At 46.1% G+C, this 14,482-nt stretch overlaps 2 protein-coding genes across 3 annotated transcripts; both read right to left on the reverse strand.

The window, feature by feature from the left end:
• Positions 1–188: 188 nt before the first annotated feature.
• On the reverse strand, positions 189–2,675 carry LOC121593243 (small ubiquitin-related modifier 2-like). Its single transcript, XM_041915452.1, has 3 exons — positions 2,499–2,675; positions 1,573–1,692; positions 189–1,124 (listed from the first exon to the last, which is right to left on the reverse strand). The coding sequence occupies exons 1-3, from the start codon at positions 2,514–2,516 to the stop codon at positions 993–995; spliced, it is 270 nt and encodes an 89-aa protein (XP_041771386.1). The 5' UTR covers positions 2,517–2,675; the 3' UTR covers positions 189–992.
• A 4,191-nt stretch (positions 2,676–6,866) lies between these two features.
• On the reverse strand, positions 6,867–11,742 carry LOC121596443 (glutathione hydrolase 1 proenzyme-like). 2 transcript variants are annotated; one of them, XM_041921417.1, is made up of 10 exons: positions 10,970–11,742; positions 9,682–9,936; positions 9,191–9,601; positions 8,919–9,119; positions 8,287–8,533; positions 8,061–8,205; positions 7,948–7,993; positions 7,640–7,880; positions 7,453–7,566; positions 6,867–7,382 (listed from the first exon to the last, which is right to left on the reverse strand). In XM_041921417.1, the coding sequence occupies exons 1-10, from the start codon at positions 10,978–10,980 to the stop codon at positions 7,236–7,238; spliced, it is 1,818 nt and encodes a 605-aa protein (XP_041777351.1). In that variant the 5' UTR covers positions 10,981–11,742; the 3' UTR covers positions 6,867–7,235. The 2 variants fall into 2 exon arrangements, with proteins under 2 accessions (XP_041777351.1, XP_041777341.1); XM_041921407.1 differs by lacking the exon at positions 10,970–11,742 and adding an exon at positions 10,029–10,601.
• Between the last annotated feature and the right edge of the window lie 2,740 nt (positions 11,743–14,482).

The raw sequence follows: 14,482 nt of genomic DNA on the forward strand, positions 1-14,482 counted from the left end.
CAAACATCAATTCAAATTTGATTGGACGGTCCCGAAGAGGTTTTCCACTGTTAGTTTATTAGTAATTTCGAGATGAATTATTTTTATTTCAGTTTCTGGTAAGAAGTTCTAGTTCAAATCATTTTAAAAGGGGTAGGTGGTAGTTCTGCGCCGGCAGAAAGCGCAATCAGATTGTAAATCCCGCGTCATTTCCTTGTTTTGTTGTTTGGTTTTTATTATTTATCAAATAACATGTATCGTACAATTCAGATTCTTGTTTTTGTTGGGGGTTGGATAAAATGCGCAGATTTTCCTGTCAGATAAATGTGTTTCTTCTCGTTTGGATAAATCATATGTCTGAGTGAATGTGTGTATGCATGTTTGCTAGCTTTTTTTTGAAAAGTGGCTTTTGTCGTGATTAAACCTGAATAATCCCTTAGCATCGATTAAACTCATCGAGCTGGTTCGGTTATAAATAATGCTTCTACCTTTGATTATCCGTACACGCACACGCATACATACACGTTATTAATTAATTGATACATGGAAAGACCTCCCTCGATGAGTCCTGGCGCGCACTCACAATTCGCTTGACATGAGACGAACCGAATGTAATTTGCCGTCAACTGGTGCAAACACACGTCGTTAAAAAAAAAGTAAAAAAAGAACACCGTTCATCCCAGCTCCATCTAGGGTGCGCTACGGATTTTCATATCAAGCGGTGCCGCGGCCGATTTCATCGGGAATGAAAATGAACAATACCGAATAAGCACTGCTGCTAATGTCCTGGGGGAGGGCGGGATACGTGTAAACTAAATTATAACTTAAAATTATGTCCACCCGCAACACGCGTCAGAGATAGTCTAGGTTCACGGGTGGCTGGCTTAGGCTGCACTAGAACGAATAATGTTGTTGCGGCAGATCGAAAGTATAAAATTACGTCTGTACGTCTGTGACCCTCCGTCGGACTGGCTGGGAGGAGGTGTGTGTTGTGCCGCTTGGGTTGGGTGTGTTTAGAAGCCTCCGGTCTGCTGCTGGTACACCTCAATCGTGTCACCTTCCTCCATGTCGAGCGTCGTCGGCGTATCGTTTTCGTTGATCGGCTGTCCATCGAAACGGAAACGGACCACCTGCATCGACAGACCCTGTGGTTGGGAGCAAGGCAATGAAAACAGCCGGTAAGTAAATGTTATTTTTTTGATACGCACAGAACAATAAAAAGGGAATAATAGCATGAGATAAAATGTGTCCAAGTCATGTGTTGAACTGACTTCTATGCAATGAAGTCCGAGCGAGAATGAAACATTCAGAATTAATTTGTCATTAAGCTTAACTTTTCGGTACTTTTCACTGGACAATGGACTACGCTTCCGGTAAAGAGTGTAATCAAGGATCAAGCCTTAAAATTTTGTATTGTGTTTAACATCCTTCCGTCAAGCTTATTGGACTGCTTTATGAAATATGTTGAAGGTTACATTTTCATCACACGAAAAACAAGCGTAGAATGCTTCGTAGATACGAAATCGAGATAATCGAGTCTTGATTTAAAAATAAAAGCAGCTGTGTAATCCAGACAAAACCATAATTACTTACCGCTCGGTCGCAGTAGGCGTTCATCAGCTTACGCAGCGGTGTGTGCCGCTTGATCTTGAACTGCACAACGGCATTGTCCTGGCCCAGAACTTTCAGGTTGATATGCTCCGATTCGGATCCCTGAGGTCAGCCAATTTGTTTCTAAAATGTTGATTATGAGAAAGATAAAAAGGCACGAGAGAGATAGAGAGAGAGAGACAGATACAGAGAAACAGATAGAAGGAGTATTAGTAATGTGAATTCTCGTCGCTAATTGAGCAAGCAAAACTGTTTACAAAGCTTCTTTTCGTAAACAAGGCAGATTAGTCCAAAGCCAAGTAATGAAGAGACTGCTCTCTTGTTTTTTGCTAGCCGCCAGACAAATTACTGTACTTTTAAAACGGATATGAAAAAAACAACATCAAATACGCTTCTCCTAACAAGTGCGAAAGGGACGGGGATAGCATATTGCGAGGGGGAGAGCGAACCGCTTGCGGAAGAATTATAATGGCGTCCTCGAGGGCAGATGAAAAAAGTAGAAAATTTCCCGCATCCTAGCTGCCGCAGGCTGCACTGACAAATTGGCAATTAATCGAAGATGCTAAACAAATTACCAACAAAAACAGTACGACAACAAACTAGTTAAGCCGAACGGAAACTTACCCATGCATGCGTCCAACGCCCGGCATTTCGTGATGTCGGTTGTTGAGGGGGAGGTTGATGGTGTTGGTGTATGTGAGTGTGTGTGTGTCCAAGCATCGGTGGATCGCCATCGAACAAGCCGCGCGAGATGCGAAGGTGCCGGGAAAGTTCCATATACCAGGACGAATTGGAAGAGAACAAAAAAAAACACGCACCCACACACACATATGCATCGCAAGACGCAATTTCGATTAGTCATTGTGGGCAACAGCCTAGCGCTCGGTAGTGTGAGCCTCGCAACGTACCTTCTTTTCGTCAGCCATTTTTACTTACGCACCGGGACGGATACGGGGGGACACTTCAAACAAGCGCACAGGAAGTTCACTGTCAAGAGCAAAACACGAACACGGGCAAGCTTAAGTTCACTGTAGAATTGCGCGTCCGGTGCGGCTTGCTACAACGATTGGAATAAATTTGTGGAAGAGGGAACAGCGTTTGACAGCCGCTCGGCGCTGCCGGATCGGTTGCGATCCGTTCCGAAGGGATTAGTGATGGGCCGCACTGATTCAGATTCATGAGTCGCTATGAATCTTCAAAGTGAATCATTGAATCTGAATCTCAAATTCCTGTACAGGCGGTCCCCGAGATACACGGTTAATGGGGACCGAAAACGGCCGCAAAATACCGCGTATCTCGAATTTCCGCGTAAGTCGAATCTCGTAATTTTCAGCCAAAATATCACTTATCTTCATGTAATTTGGCAAGTAGGTGTTGGTTTTAGCCACCAAATTAATTATTTGATATGTTTCTACTGTATTGAACAGTTTTAAACCTTTTGAAATGGTAATTTACATTCGATCGATACGGAAATTATTTGGTATTTCACAATGGATGTGTCAAATCAGTACAATTTGCTCAAAGAACTGTCAAATTTAGAAAACCGCGTATCTCCGAATCCGCGTATAAGAGGTACCGTGTATCTCGGGGACTGCCTGTACTCGTCTTTCGAGATTCATCAATCTCTAAACGAATCATAGAGAATCATAAATTTAAAATCATTAAGTTAAAAAAAATCATGAACTTCGAAAGATTATACATACATTCACAACAGTTTGAAACGGTTCTGCATTTTCTGATTTTCTTGTCGCTGTAGATATTCACGAATCATTTGAAATTCCTAATTATTTACGAGATTGATAAATCTTTAGAGATTGTCGAAGATTCTTTGAAATCAATGGATATTCATTTTAAGCTTCGAATCACGCGCCACAAAGGCAGCGGTAATGGCTTCTGCGGGCGTACGTTTTCTGAAAATGTTTGGAATTTGACACCCACTGAGGGTGACAGTTTGCACTAGTGTTAGGTAAATCTGATTCTGATTCATTAATCTGAATCAATCTTTGAAATGATTCATTGAATCTGAATCTCGGTTGCAAAGATTCATGAATCTCAAAGATTAATGAATCTGCAAAGATTAATGAATCTGCAAGCTTCATGACTCTCTGTAGTTAGATTTTGACGTATTTTTTTTCAATATTTTGAAAATCATACATTTCTAAAGATTCATGTATCCCTGGAGATATATGAATTTTAATGAATTTATGAATCTTTGAAGAATTATTTATCTTTTGAGAATTGTGTATCTTAGGAGATTTATGAATATTTCTATATTCATGTATCATTGGAGACTCTTTGAAGAGTCGATTCGAGATTCGATTCACTCATCACTGAAAATTCATCACAAGCGCCACAGATTAAGCTTAAACGACTGGAAAATCAAATATCCTTAGAAAAAAAAACGAAAGCTCGATGCTTCATTGGTTTGCTCAATATATGGCCTATTACAACTCATCGTTATATTGCTATCCTTTTCTTGCAATGTGTTTCGACAAGTTTCATCTTATCATGACCTATATAGCCATCTAACTTTTTGAGCAAAAATCTTTATGAATGGTCGTGTGGTCAAATACATGGGTATCAATACCAACTACCATTACTCAAATCTCACTTGCTTCAATGCACTTCCATTCCATTGGAGTTTAGAATTTAAACAATCGTATCGCCGTTCTAGTTCTAGCGATGCATAACTTCAATGCGAAACCATACAACAATACAGAGGAAATGAGAAAGCTCTCCTCCAAGTGAGGAAGCTCCACTGGTTGAGTATCCAACAAACAGATGGCGCCACCAGCTTTTTGCTATTTTTAGAATGCATGAGTCGTTTCACGTCTGCTAAACGAAGCCTTTCTATATTCCGTTTAGGTTGAGAGCTTGAGTCGTTTAGAACCCGTTTAGTGGTCGTTTAATGGATTTGTGGCACTTGGAATATAGATGAATCTCAACGAAAGATTCATGAAAACAATACTAGTTTGCATTCGCATGCGTCAGAATCAAACAATTTTGATTTTTCCGCACGCACGGCCGCAGGAGCGAGTACCGCTACCCAAAGATGCATGCGAATGAAACTTAGCGAAAGATTCATCAAGCACAACACTACAATGATTCCGTTCCACGACGGAGCAAGGCAGGAACGTAAATCTAGTACCCAAGTAACAAAATATTCGCTTGTGTTCCTAAGCTTGTTTAGGTAATGTTTTGCCGGAAGGAGAGTGCAATTAATTAAAATAGTGCATTAGCAAGAAACTGTACTGATTGACCTACAATCCATGATTATCATAATCTCTCACTACACAAAAACTAACGTCGCATATCCTGTAATATGATATCGGACAGCAGGTGCTGTCTGGCTTGAGACGACCTAACGTTGGAAATACACGAACTGCTGTCGTCGTGGTTCGCACATTGTTTATAATAACTGTAGAACAGTTCGATTATCCTGAGGCCGAAAATTCACGACGCGAGGTTTCCTCGGTACCGCGATCAAACTCGTATAACTGGGTTGTCAATGTAGTGTAGTAATGAGACGTCATTCGTTCTCGCTATCGAGGAAACTTAGAAATGCTCGTGGTGCGTAACTCTGCGGAACTGCGAGCGAGATTCCAGGCGAGGCAGATATGACAGCTGAACTGTTCTACTGTTATACGAGGTTACCGCGGCCGAGGAAACCTCGCGTCGTGTATTTTCGGCCTGAGCTGTTCGCGGCAGCGCGACATATTATTTTCACTTTTATTTGGTGGATTTATTTGAAAAGTCTTAACGAGATAGTTCGACTTGTTTTGTTTTACTTAAATTACGTTAAATAAAACTATTGATTTGCAAATTGATTGCACAAAAAAATGTTATCTAGCCCCATCCGAACTCGGTTGGGTCCGTACACTATCCGCGATAATAAGGTTTTCCTAGTCAGTTTCGAATGTAAACATTGTTATTCACCGTGTGCAAATTTTATTTCACGTCACAAGTGCTACAAATCCACTAAACCATGGGTCTCCAAACTTTTCACTTCGCGGGCCACATTGCTTCACAAATGTTGTTGTTGAGGGTCGTTTTGATGTTACCTTTAGCTAATGGATGCACGATTAAAATTTACTTTTATATAAATATAACGTTAACTTAAACGACATTCTAAACCCAAGCACCACAGATTTAGCTTAAATGACTGCAAAATCAAATATTGGGGCCCTTTCCGTTTTCAGTTCGTAGGCTGAAATTTCAGCCTGTCAGCTGTTTACATTGTATGGCAGTTTTCGAGCAGCTATCTAAGTAGGTATAATATACAGGTGGGCTAACCCCAAGGTGTATGCATTTAGAAGACTGATTTTTATCCCTTCTGTTTCTGAATGAAGATTTTAAGAGTGTTTTGTGTATTCGTCAAGCCTCCAGAAAGCTTGTTTGAACAAAAGTTTTCACCCATCCTGCCAAAAAGTGATTTTCAAATTTGGTTATTGTTGAATCTTGTCCGTTAGTTCGGTGCTTTCAATAGTTGCCTGTCCAACTGTTTATTCCAAAAAGCCCCTTCTTTGCTTTGAGCACCTGCTTATATACGCTCTCATCAATTCCTCTCCCTCACAATTCTCTCTTTGAGCCAATGCGCTCAGCGCTCATCCACTCATGCGATCCTCTCTCTCTTGCCGAACTTGTACGCAACTCTACAGTTATAAAAAACAACCTATGAGACTACCTGAAGTACATACACTGAGATTCTGGATTCCATCACCAGATCTCTTTAATACACCTTGGGATAAATGTAAACACCATCTTGTTTTGCCATTTTTCCAGCAGGTACTCGAATCTAATTCTAGCTTTGAGGCGAGAATAATCTAGACTGAAAATTGCAGGCTAGTTTTATGTGTGGTTTTGTATGGAGTGTTTACATGATTTCAGCCTCCAACTGTCAAACTCCATACAAAAAACTGACTAGAATCGTAAAGGGCCCCATTAATAGAAAAAAATGAAAGCTCCATAGCTTAATTGTCCTTTTCTTGCTATGTGTTTCGACAAGTTTCATCCAATCATGACCTATAAAGCCTTCTAATTTTCTGAGCAAAAATCTATATGAATGGTCGTGTGATCAGATACGTGGATATCATCGCTACCGACCATTAATCAAATCTTACTTGCTTCTGTATAAATGGTTCACATTGGAGTTTAATATTTAAACAATCGTATCGCCGTTCTAGTTCTAGCGATGTAACTTTAATGCAAAACCATATAACAGTACAAAGAGAATGAGAAAGCTCTCAATACATTGGTAATATGAGAAAGACATTGACTTGAGTGGACAATTTGATTTGCTTTATTTAGATTGCTTATGCGGCCTCAAATTCTAGTAGAATTCTTCCATATTTACCCATTTAACCCTTGAATTAAAGGGAAAATGGCACGTTTACCTTAACTGATAAACATAAATTGTACCTAGTAACATTTTACAAAAACTGTACACTATCTAGCTAGCACCACGAGAGAAAGAGAGTAAAAGACACCGATAGACACCAGACGCGCGTCTTTTCCTTGGTTTAAGATTGATGTTGCTTAAATGCTGTGACTATTTTATAACGATTGCTCCTAACCATACCTATCTTATTAGTTTTAAGGCTAAGTTGCACTTGAATGCGACTATGACTTTCTTTTTGGATAATGTTTCAAAAACCGGCAACATCGCCACCCTTCCGGAAGTCGGCATTCGCGTAAATGCCGGATGCATTCTGGGCGATGGCACATATGATGGAACCACGTTCCCGATATCGCATCGTGTGATGTCCTTTTGCTCTCAGGCCCTTCACGATCAGCTGCATAATGATATAATGTGAATAATTGCACTTTTAAATCGAAAAACAAGGCTTTAAGTAGCCTACTTACATCCAAATTGCCATACTCGTACTGTACTGCCATCGGGATCAATTGATGGTGAAACCGTGGCGCATCAATAGCTTCTTTTATATCATATCCAAACCATAGGACACGCATTATGGTCTACCAAGACAAGAGATGGAAAGATAGTGTTAATTGATTCCTTAATATTAGTATATAAAGCATTCATTTATACCAATGCAACGGCGGTGGTAATTTTAGTTCCACCGGCTGCTCCAACGACCAGCTTGACGTCATGGTCCGGATCGGTCACGATCGTGGGTGACATGGAGGATAGAGCTCGCTTTCGAGGCCGAATAAAGTTAGCCTTCGAGCCGGGCAGTCCAAAATAATTACGCAGTCCTGGAGAAGAGAAGTCATCCATCCCACTGTTCACGATGATCCCGGTACGAGGTCCCATCAGGCCCGCTCCGAAGCTACATAAGGACACACAGGATAGTGAGAATCGTTGAAAAAATGTTCAAAATTGTTTTGGGGACTTACTAGAAGTTGACCGAGCTAGTCACCGACACTGCATCTCCAGATGGTGCTGTCGGAGTAGATGTGCAAAGAATAATTAGTTGTGGTTATTAAGCTCCAATAGCATGAGCTCCTACCTAGCACAGAAATGTGTGCCGTGCCTTCATTGTTTGGCGTAAAGAAGTATCCGTCATAGTCGCCCGGTTTGGTTCCGGTTTTCATTTCATCTATACGGGCACGTATCGCTTCCGCGTACTCGATCGAGGTGAGATTGGACGTCAGCTACGTAAAAGATATAAGGATTTAGAACATTTTGGATGCATGTCACAGAACTTACTGTTGCCGTAATGCACGGTTACCTACCTCCGCAATATCCACGAACAATGGGTCTCCGATTTCTGTTCGCTTCCCGTACGCAAACTTGAACGCCTCCACGATACGGTGGACGGTGAGGATTGTTTCCTCGATGCTGCGCACATCATCTGGCTGGAAGTGATAGCCCTTGAGGATGTTCATGATAAATGCCAGTAGGACACCGCTTGCCGGAGGAGGCGCCACGTACATTGTATCTCCATTCAGATCAATCGGTATAGATTCGTTCCAGCGAACACTGCACACAGGAAAGCATGACATTGGGAAATAAATCACTAGTCAGTTATCCTGGATGTCGTGTTGCAGAGAAGCTGTTAAGGAAAATGTTGGCTGCATTTCGCCATAAGGAGAGCGCTAAGCCTATCAGATTGCACACAAAACCTCTGACGGATGTGTACCCCCTAAGAATATGAAATTCACTTCCCTAGACAGCTGTAGACTTGAATATCTTATAAACGCAATACAGTCTGTAACATGACCCAACAGATCTGAAAAATCGCAACAGAATCCAAACAATATCCAAAAACCGCATTTAGTTGGCAATTGGATCTATATCTATCTATCTATCTTTAAATATCGTCCTCAATAATCCCCCCCTCCCCCACGAAAAACAACTCTCTTACCGATAGCTTCGTAGGTCTTCCAGCGTTATGATGCTACCCATGTCCTTGAGATCTGCTGCAAACTCTTCCGCCAGGGGACCCTGGTAAAGCGTGTCACCACCCTCGGTCGCGATGTGATCGAGCGTATCGCACAGTTGCGTCGGTTGTATCAGATCGCCCTGCACTTTGCGCCGCCCGGTGGCTGGATCTGTGAAGAGATCCCTGAACAACGCATCGCTTACATTAGATCATCCCTTACGCTCCAGGACAACCTAACACCGTCGCATCATTACCTGATCCGCTCGTCTAGCAGTGCTTTCGAGTTAAAGGACAGTGAGTCTTGCATGTGCTTCGAGATCGGTATGCCCCGGCGACACAGCTCCCGGCTCGGGCGGACCACCTCCGCCCACGGCAGCTGGCCGAAGCGCCGGTGCGCCTCCCAGTAACCCTTTAGCTCGCCCGGTACCGCCACCGACAGGGGGCCCTCGTTCGTCGTGCTCGGATCGTGCAGGTGCATATCCTCCGTTGCCTGGCCGGCGGCGATTTCGCGTGCGTCCAGCGTGTAGGCCCGTCGCTCCGCTCGCCGGTAGACGTTCATCACGAACCCGCCGCCCAAGCCCATCGACTGGAGGTTGGTCAGCCCGGCACAGAACATGGTCCCGATGGCGGCATCCACTGCAGTGCCGTTCCGCTTCAGCAGGTCGCTAGAAGAGAGGGAGTGTGTCAGCGCTCGGCAGTTGCGTTCAGATAGTGTCCGTCAGGCTTTTGGGGCCCCCATTCTTACCGACCGATGTTGCTGCAAATGTCCGAATCCGAGCAGATGGCCGCCGTCTCGTACATGTGCAGGGTGGAGTAGGACAACTTCACCGAGAGATCAGTGTGGCCCGGATCGGGCGGTACCAGCGCGTCCGATGTGGCATGGTGTGGTGGTGGCGGAGCCTGTGTCGTACCGACGGTAAACTGGTCAAACAGATAGGGCCGGTACCAGTAGAGCAGCACCGCAGCCAGCGGTATGTGAAAGTAAAGCGTCAGCGTGCGGCTGTGTGAAGAAACAGAGCGTGTGAGTGTGTGGAGCAGCAGATTAGCGGGAAGGTGACAGGGACCGTGCCGGCACCCAACATCAGTGCCCACCATCGATTGTCCCTGGCAGGATTCGGCATCGTTGCGCGCTACCGTTTAGCGAACCGGCGCATCACAACAAACCGAGGAAAGAAAAACAACACGACGGAAGGCACTAAGACTAGCGACCGGTGACGATGCACCACCCCGTCCTGGGACACTACTGGCCAGGCGTCAATAACACCGCCGCACCAGCAGCCGGACGGTCGGGTTTCGTGCGTCGTGCTACTTCGTCGTGCAGTCACCTGCACGGCCGTGCGCATGCCCCTCGCGAATGCCTCGCGGGAAATTGATACCTTTTCAACTCCAACCCCGACCGGGCGGTCGATTTTCTTCCCGGATGCTATAGGCAACCGACAACCGAACCCTTAACGCACGTACACAAACACATGCACACACATACACATGCGGAGAGACTTGGTAAACAGAAGAACCTTCTCTGCACACGTGTGAGGAACAAAAAATCGACTCAAACATGAAGCGCATGAAGATGTCACCGGTCCAAGATCCGGTTGAGGAGAGAGAGAGAATGGGAGAGAGAGGTGCAACTGGGAGTGAATAAGGGACTGGCAGAGTGCTCCGTGCCAGGATTCTACATGGTAACCTTCTTTTTTTCTTCTACTCCCTTGTCACCGGATGCAAGAGTGTTCTGGAAAATCAGGCATCACGGGCGAGACAGCCAAGTGCCTTAAGCTTATTGATCTGTGGCGTGTGATGATGCCCTGCAGCGTGAAGCATTGACAGTTTTTCATACTCTCTCTCACACACACACACATACACACACACACGCCGGATGTGGTAAACTTTGGAGTCGAGCGGTTGGTTGGCATCCATTGATTGGGCACGTGACGCGCTCTCTTGCTCGAGGTGCGGTGCCGTTTTGATTGAGGTTTGAACGGTGCAGGCTTGGAACAGGCTCGATGATGGCAATGTTGGTTTGGATGGTACTTTACCAGTTGAACATGATGCGTGCGTTTGTGCGATCGACCAAGGGATGGTTGGAGATGGACGCTGGACACACTAGCACAACAACACCATCGCACAGGAACCTTCACGAGGATTTTTGTGCACCAGCAGCAGTGACGATGGATCCAACAATAACTCACAACAAAAAAAAAACAATCCACGCAATAAGATGCAATTCAAAATCACCAAAACAATCACTGACGAAAATCCGTACAGAGGGGACGGGGGAATCCCAACACCGGACACCGATCACTCTAGCGCACGTGTAGTGCCAATATGCGCGCGCGGTTTCGAAGCTGCTTCCGGGGCACGCCGCTGCCGAGTGTACTCCGCTGTTGCCGAAGTAGCCGAAAGTCTGACTGCGATGACACCGCGGCCGGCTGCCTCTATTACCACCAAAAAACAGCAACAGCAGTAGCACAGAATACAATTTGAAGAAGAAAAAAAACCCCGCAAAAAGATCTCCTCCACGACCTGCTCAGACGGATCCGATCGCTAATCAGTGATCGCTCGGTTCAGCCTCATCCTCCACCCAGCGCACTGCCCGTGGTGCGGTCATGGCGTCCGTTCTATCGGTCGACACTGCCTGTTGGATTCTTCTGCTCTTCCCCATCTCCCCTCTTTTCGATAGAGCGGGGATACGATATTTTTACCACCCTTGTTGTCTTTTTTTGGGCCGTTCTTTTCGGCCCGTTTTTGGCTGGGGAGCACCTACTGGACCTGCGTTCCCTCTGCGCCCAACGGTTGCTATTGGTTGCGTCGTTTTATTTTCGGTCGCGTCTTGTGTAATGCTGCCGTGTCGCGTCATACCGAGCGCTACCGAAACCCCTTTGAACGGCCGTGTCCAGCTCTAGGGGATGCCGTGGTTTTTTGGGGGCGTTTGCTTGCTGCCCATCCGCAAGAACGCACGCCTCGCATGGTGTTTTCCGTCATTTTCATGACCTAATTCGTTGGATGGTGGCGGTGGTGGATTTGTGTAGTTTATCTCCCTCGCTCTAGTAAAGCGCGTTTTCTGTGCGTGTGCGTGACACAGGGAACGGGTAGTGGCACAGTGCCCCCCCCCCCCCGCCACCCGACCACGATCGTGACATTGTGCGGCGTCCGATGGTGCAACGAGGGCGGCAAGATACCCCAGCAGGTTTTGACCGTCGGCGGGTCGAGGGCGCTCAAGGTATTAGTCAAAATGGAATGAATTCCATGCCGTGATAAGAAGCCGTCCATTGAGGCGTTCTTGAGGCGTGTGATGGTTTTTTTTGTTGTTGTTGTAATATTCCTTCCCCTCTACCTCGCTTGTCTTCTGTGCGGTTGGCGTCGCGTTTTGGACACATCAAAATTTAGTGCGACTGCTAGACGGCAGATAACGGCGATCTAGACGGTTCCGGGAGCAAAGCACAGGCCGTCCAGCACGTCATCAGCTTCGTGAAGATGTCTTGGCCTAGTGTGCACATGTAGTGGTACCTCTGGCGGCTGGTCGGAGCTTCGCAATTGCGTAACGCTCGATCGCATCCCCAGTTCAAGGTGAGAAGCGCGCTTGCCCTGGTGTGTTGTCTTTCGCACTTAGCAGCAATCTTCTGCTCGGCCGCTTCCGGGGGGACGCGTGTGCCTTTGCAGGCATTAGCGTACAGGTGACAGGCTGGTCTATTTGCACTGGTCACCTTCGGTTGCTCCGACCGCTGGGAAGAAGCGGGCGGAATGGAGCCTATTTTTGTATCCACCTACGGAGGCAGCGTACGCCCTGCTGCAACCGGCACGCTTCCGGTGCGTGTATAATTGCCAGCCACCGTCGAACGGAGGCACACATTTTCATATCCGTTTCGTTCGGTTCGGTCGTGCTATAAATGAACAGTGTGTCCTATCTGTCACATTATTGCACTTCCTTGCCGGACCTTTCCGTAAACAGGACATAAATGGAGAAGAATGGCGGTAGAGAAAGGAAGATGACATCAAACGCCACCACATGCACATGAAAAACGCAAAACGATACGAAAGCTAGATGGGATGCTATTGAGCGGGGGGTAAATTATTTAGCAGGCTTCGGGACACACACACACACTTACCACTTACCAGTGGTGTTTAGTACATCGTGCGGTCGGAAAGTTGATTACCGACCGCACACATACACACACACTGTGTCTATGCGAGTTGCGCTTTTCGGTGCACGGCCTGATGGATGTGCACTTCCGGCGGCGACGGCGAAGTGGCGACGGTTGCAGAGTCGCGCCGCCACCACTACCGCGGCTAAAAATAGACACTTCCTGTTACCGCAGCGAGCTGATGGCCCATTCGGCATGTGTACGGGGAGGCGGGGGTGCCGAGGCAGACCGGGAGGCTCGTAACATTTCCGATTAAATTTCTATCCCATTCCCAGTCCTGGGGTCGGGTTTGCCGCGAGGTCGACGAGCCTGCTCAGTAAGGGGAAGGGCAAAGGAGCAACAGGAGTGAAAAAGAGAGAGAGAGAGAGAGAGAGAGAGAGAGAGAAAAAAAGATTAAATTACTTTCCTCCAACTTTTTACCGCACATGCACTGCACTTTCACAAGCGGGGCTGCTTTTTTTGCATCTGCGCTGGAGCTTCGTGCACAGGCTGCGGGGCAGTGTGCCGCTTGCCACCATGCACTCCGTTAAACGGTTGCACATTAAATAAGAATTTCCCGTTTTTCCGCCGTGTACGTTGCCTGCAGGGAAGGACGGAATGAACCCGCACAATATTAGAAGTGAAAACATGACGAGAAAATAGCGCGACCTGTTGACATTCTTCATTTTTTAATCCATGTTGGAAAAAGTTAATATTGTCTCACGCTAAAGAGAGACAGAGAGAGAGAGGGGAAAGCCCTTATGCACACCCACATACACACATAGATAGCGCCCTCTTTTTATCGCATCCTATCCCTGCATGCTCCCCTTGGGGCAAGAAATCATTCTCAAATATGCAATATATCCTTTTTTGTGGCGGATAGTGTGTGGGCGTGGGTGCTGAAAAGATAACGACGGCCAGTGGGGAGTGGATAAAAAGCGGGACTCGAACCTACCACCACCCTTAACCTCTGCCTAACGCCCCGACGCACGGTTCGACTGGACCAGCGAGCGTAACGCAACTGTAAGCGGCATTCGACCAACTTAAAGCGAGTGAGTGGGGGAGCACGTTTTCGGCACTCGGTTGACCTTCAGCTTGTGTGCGGGTGTGGTTCGCCGTGCACCGCGATAGCGTAAAACATATCCATGCACGCATACACATCTGCCCATCGGAGGGTAAATTCCGGTAAAGTGAAATAATCGAATAAAGTTTTAAAGCTCTTGCCTGTCGGGGAGGTTAATGGCTGGAGTGGTTGACCAAAATGCGAGAGTAGGAACGAGGAAAAGGACGAGGAGATTGATTACTTATTTATAACCGATGGTTACTAGTAGTTCACATCTACTCTTCTTTTCTATCCTCTCTTTCTCTCTCTCTCTCTCTCTCTCTCTCTCTCTCTCTCTCTATCTCTCTTTCTCGTTTTGTGTTCGC

This window comes from Anopheles merus, chromosome X, assembly GCF_017562075.2.
Source record: "Anopheles merus strain MAF chromosome X, AmerM5.1, whole genome shotgun sequence".
NCBI classification, from domain to species: domain Eukaryota; kingdom Metazoa; phylum Arthropoda; class Insecta; order Diptera; family Culicidae; genus Anopheles; species Anopheles merus.

Excerpts from the sequence above, each read along its gene's own strand:
- LOC121593243 (XM_041915452.1), bottom strand. Across the intron at positions 1,125-1,572 it reads ACGCCTACTGCGACCGAGCG|GGTCTGTCGATGCAGGTGGT; the intron begins GTAAGTAATTAT and ends TCCCAACCACAG.
- LOC121596443 (XM_041921407.1), bottom strand. The coding sequence starts at position 10,057 with ATGCCGAATCCTGCCAGGGACAATCGATG. Across the intron at positions 9,120-9,190 it reads CTGCTAGACGAGCGGATCAG|GGATCTCTTCACAGATCCAG; the intron begins GTAATGATGCGA and ends TGCGTTGTTCAG. Across the intron at positions 7,567-7,639 it reads TTACCACCGCCGTTGCATTG|ACCATAATGCGTGTCCTATG; the intron begins GTATAAATGAAT and ends TTGTCTTGGTAG.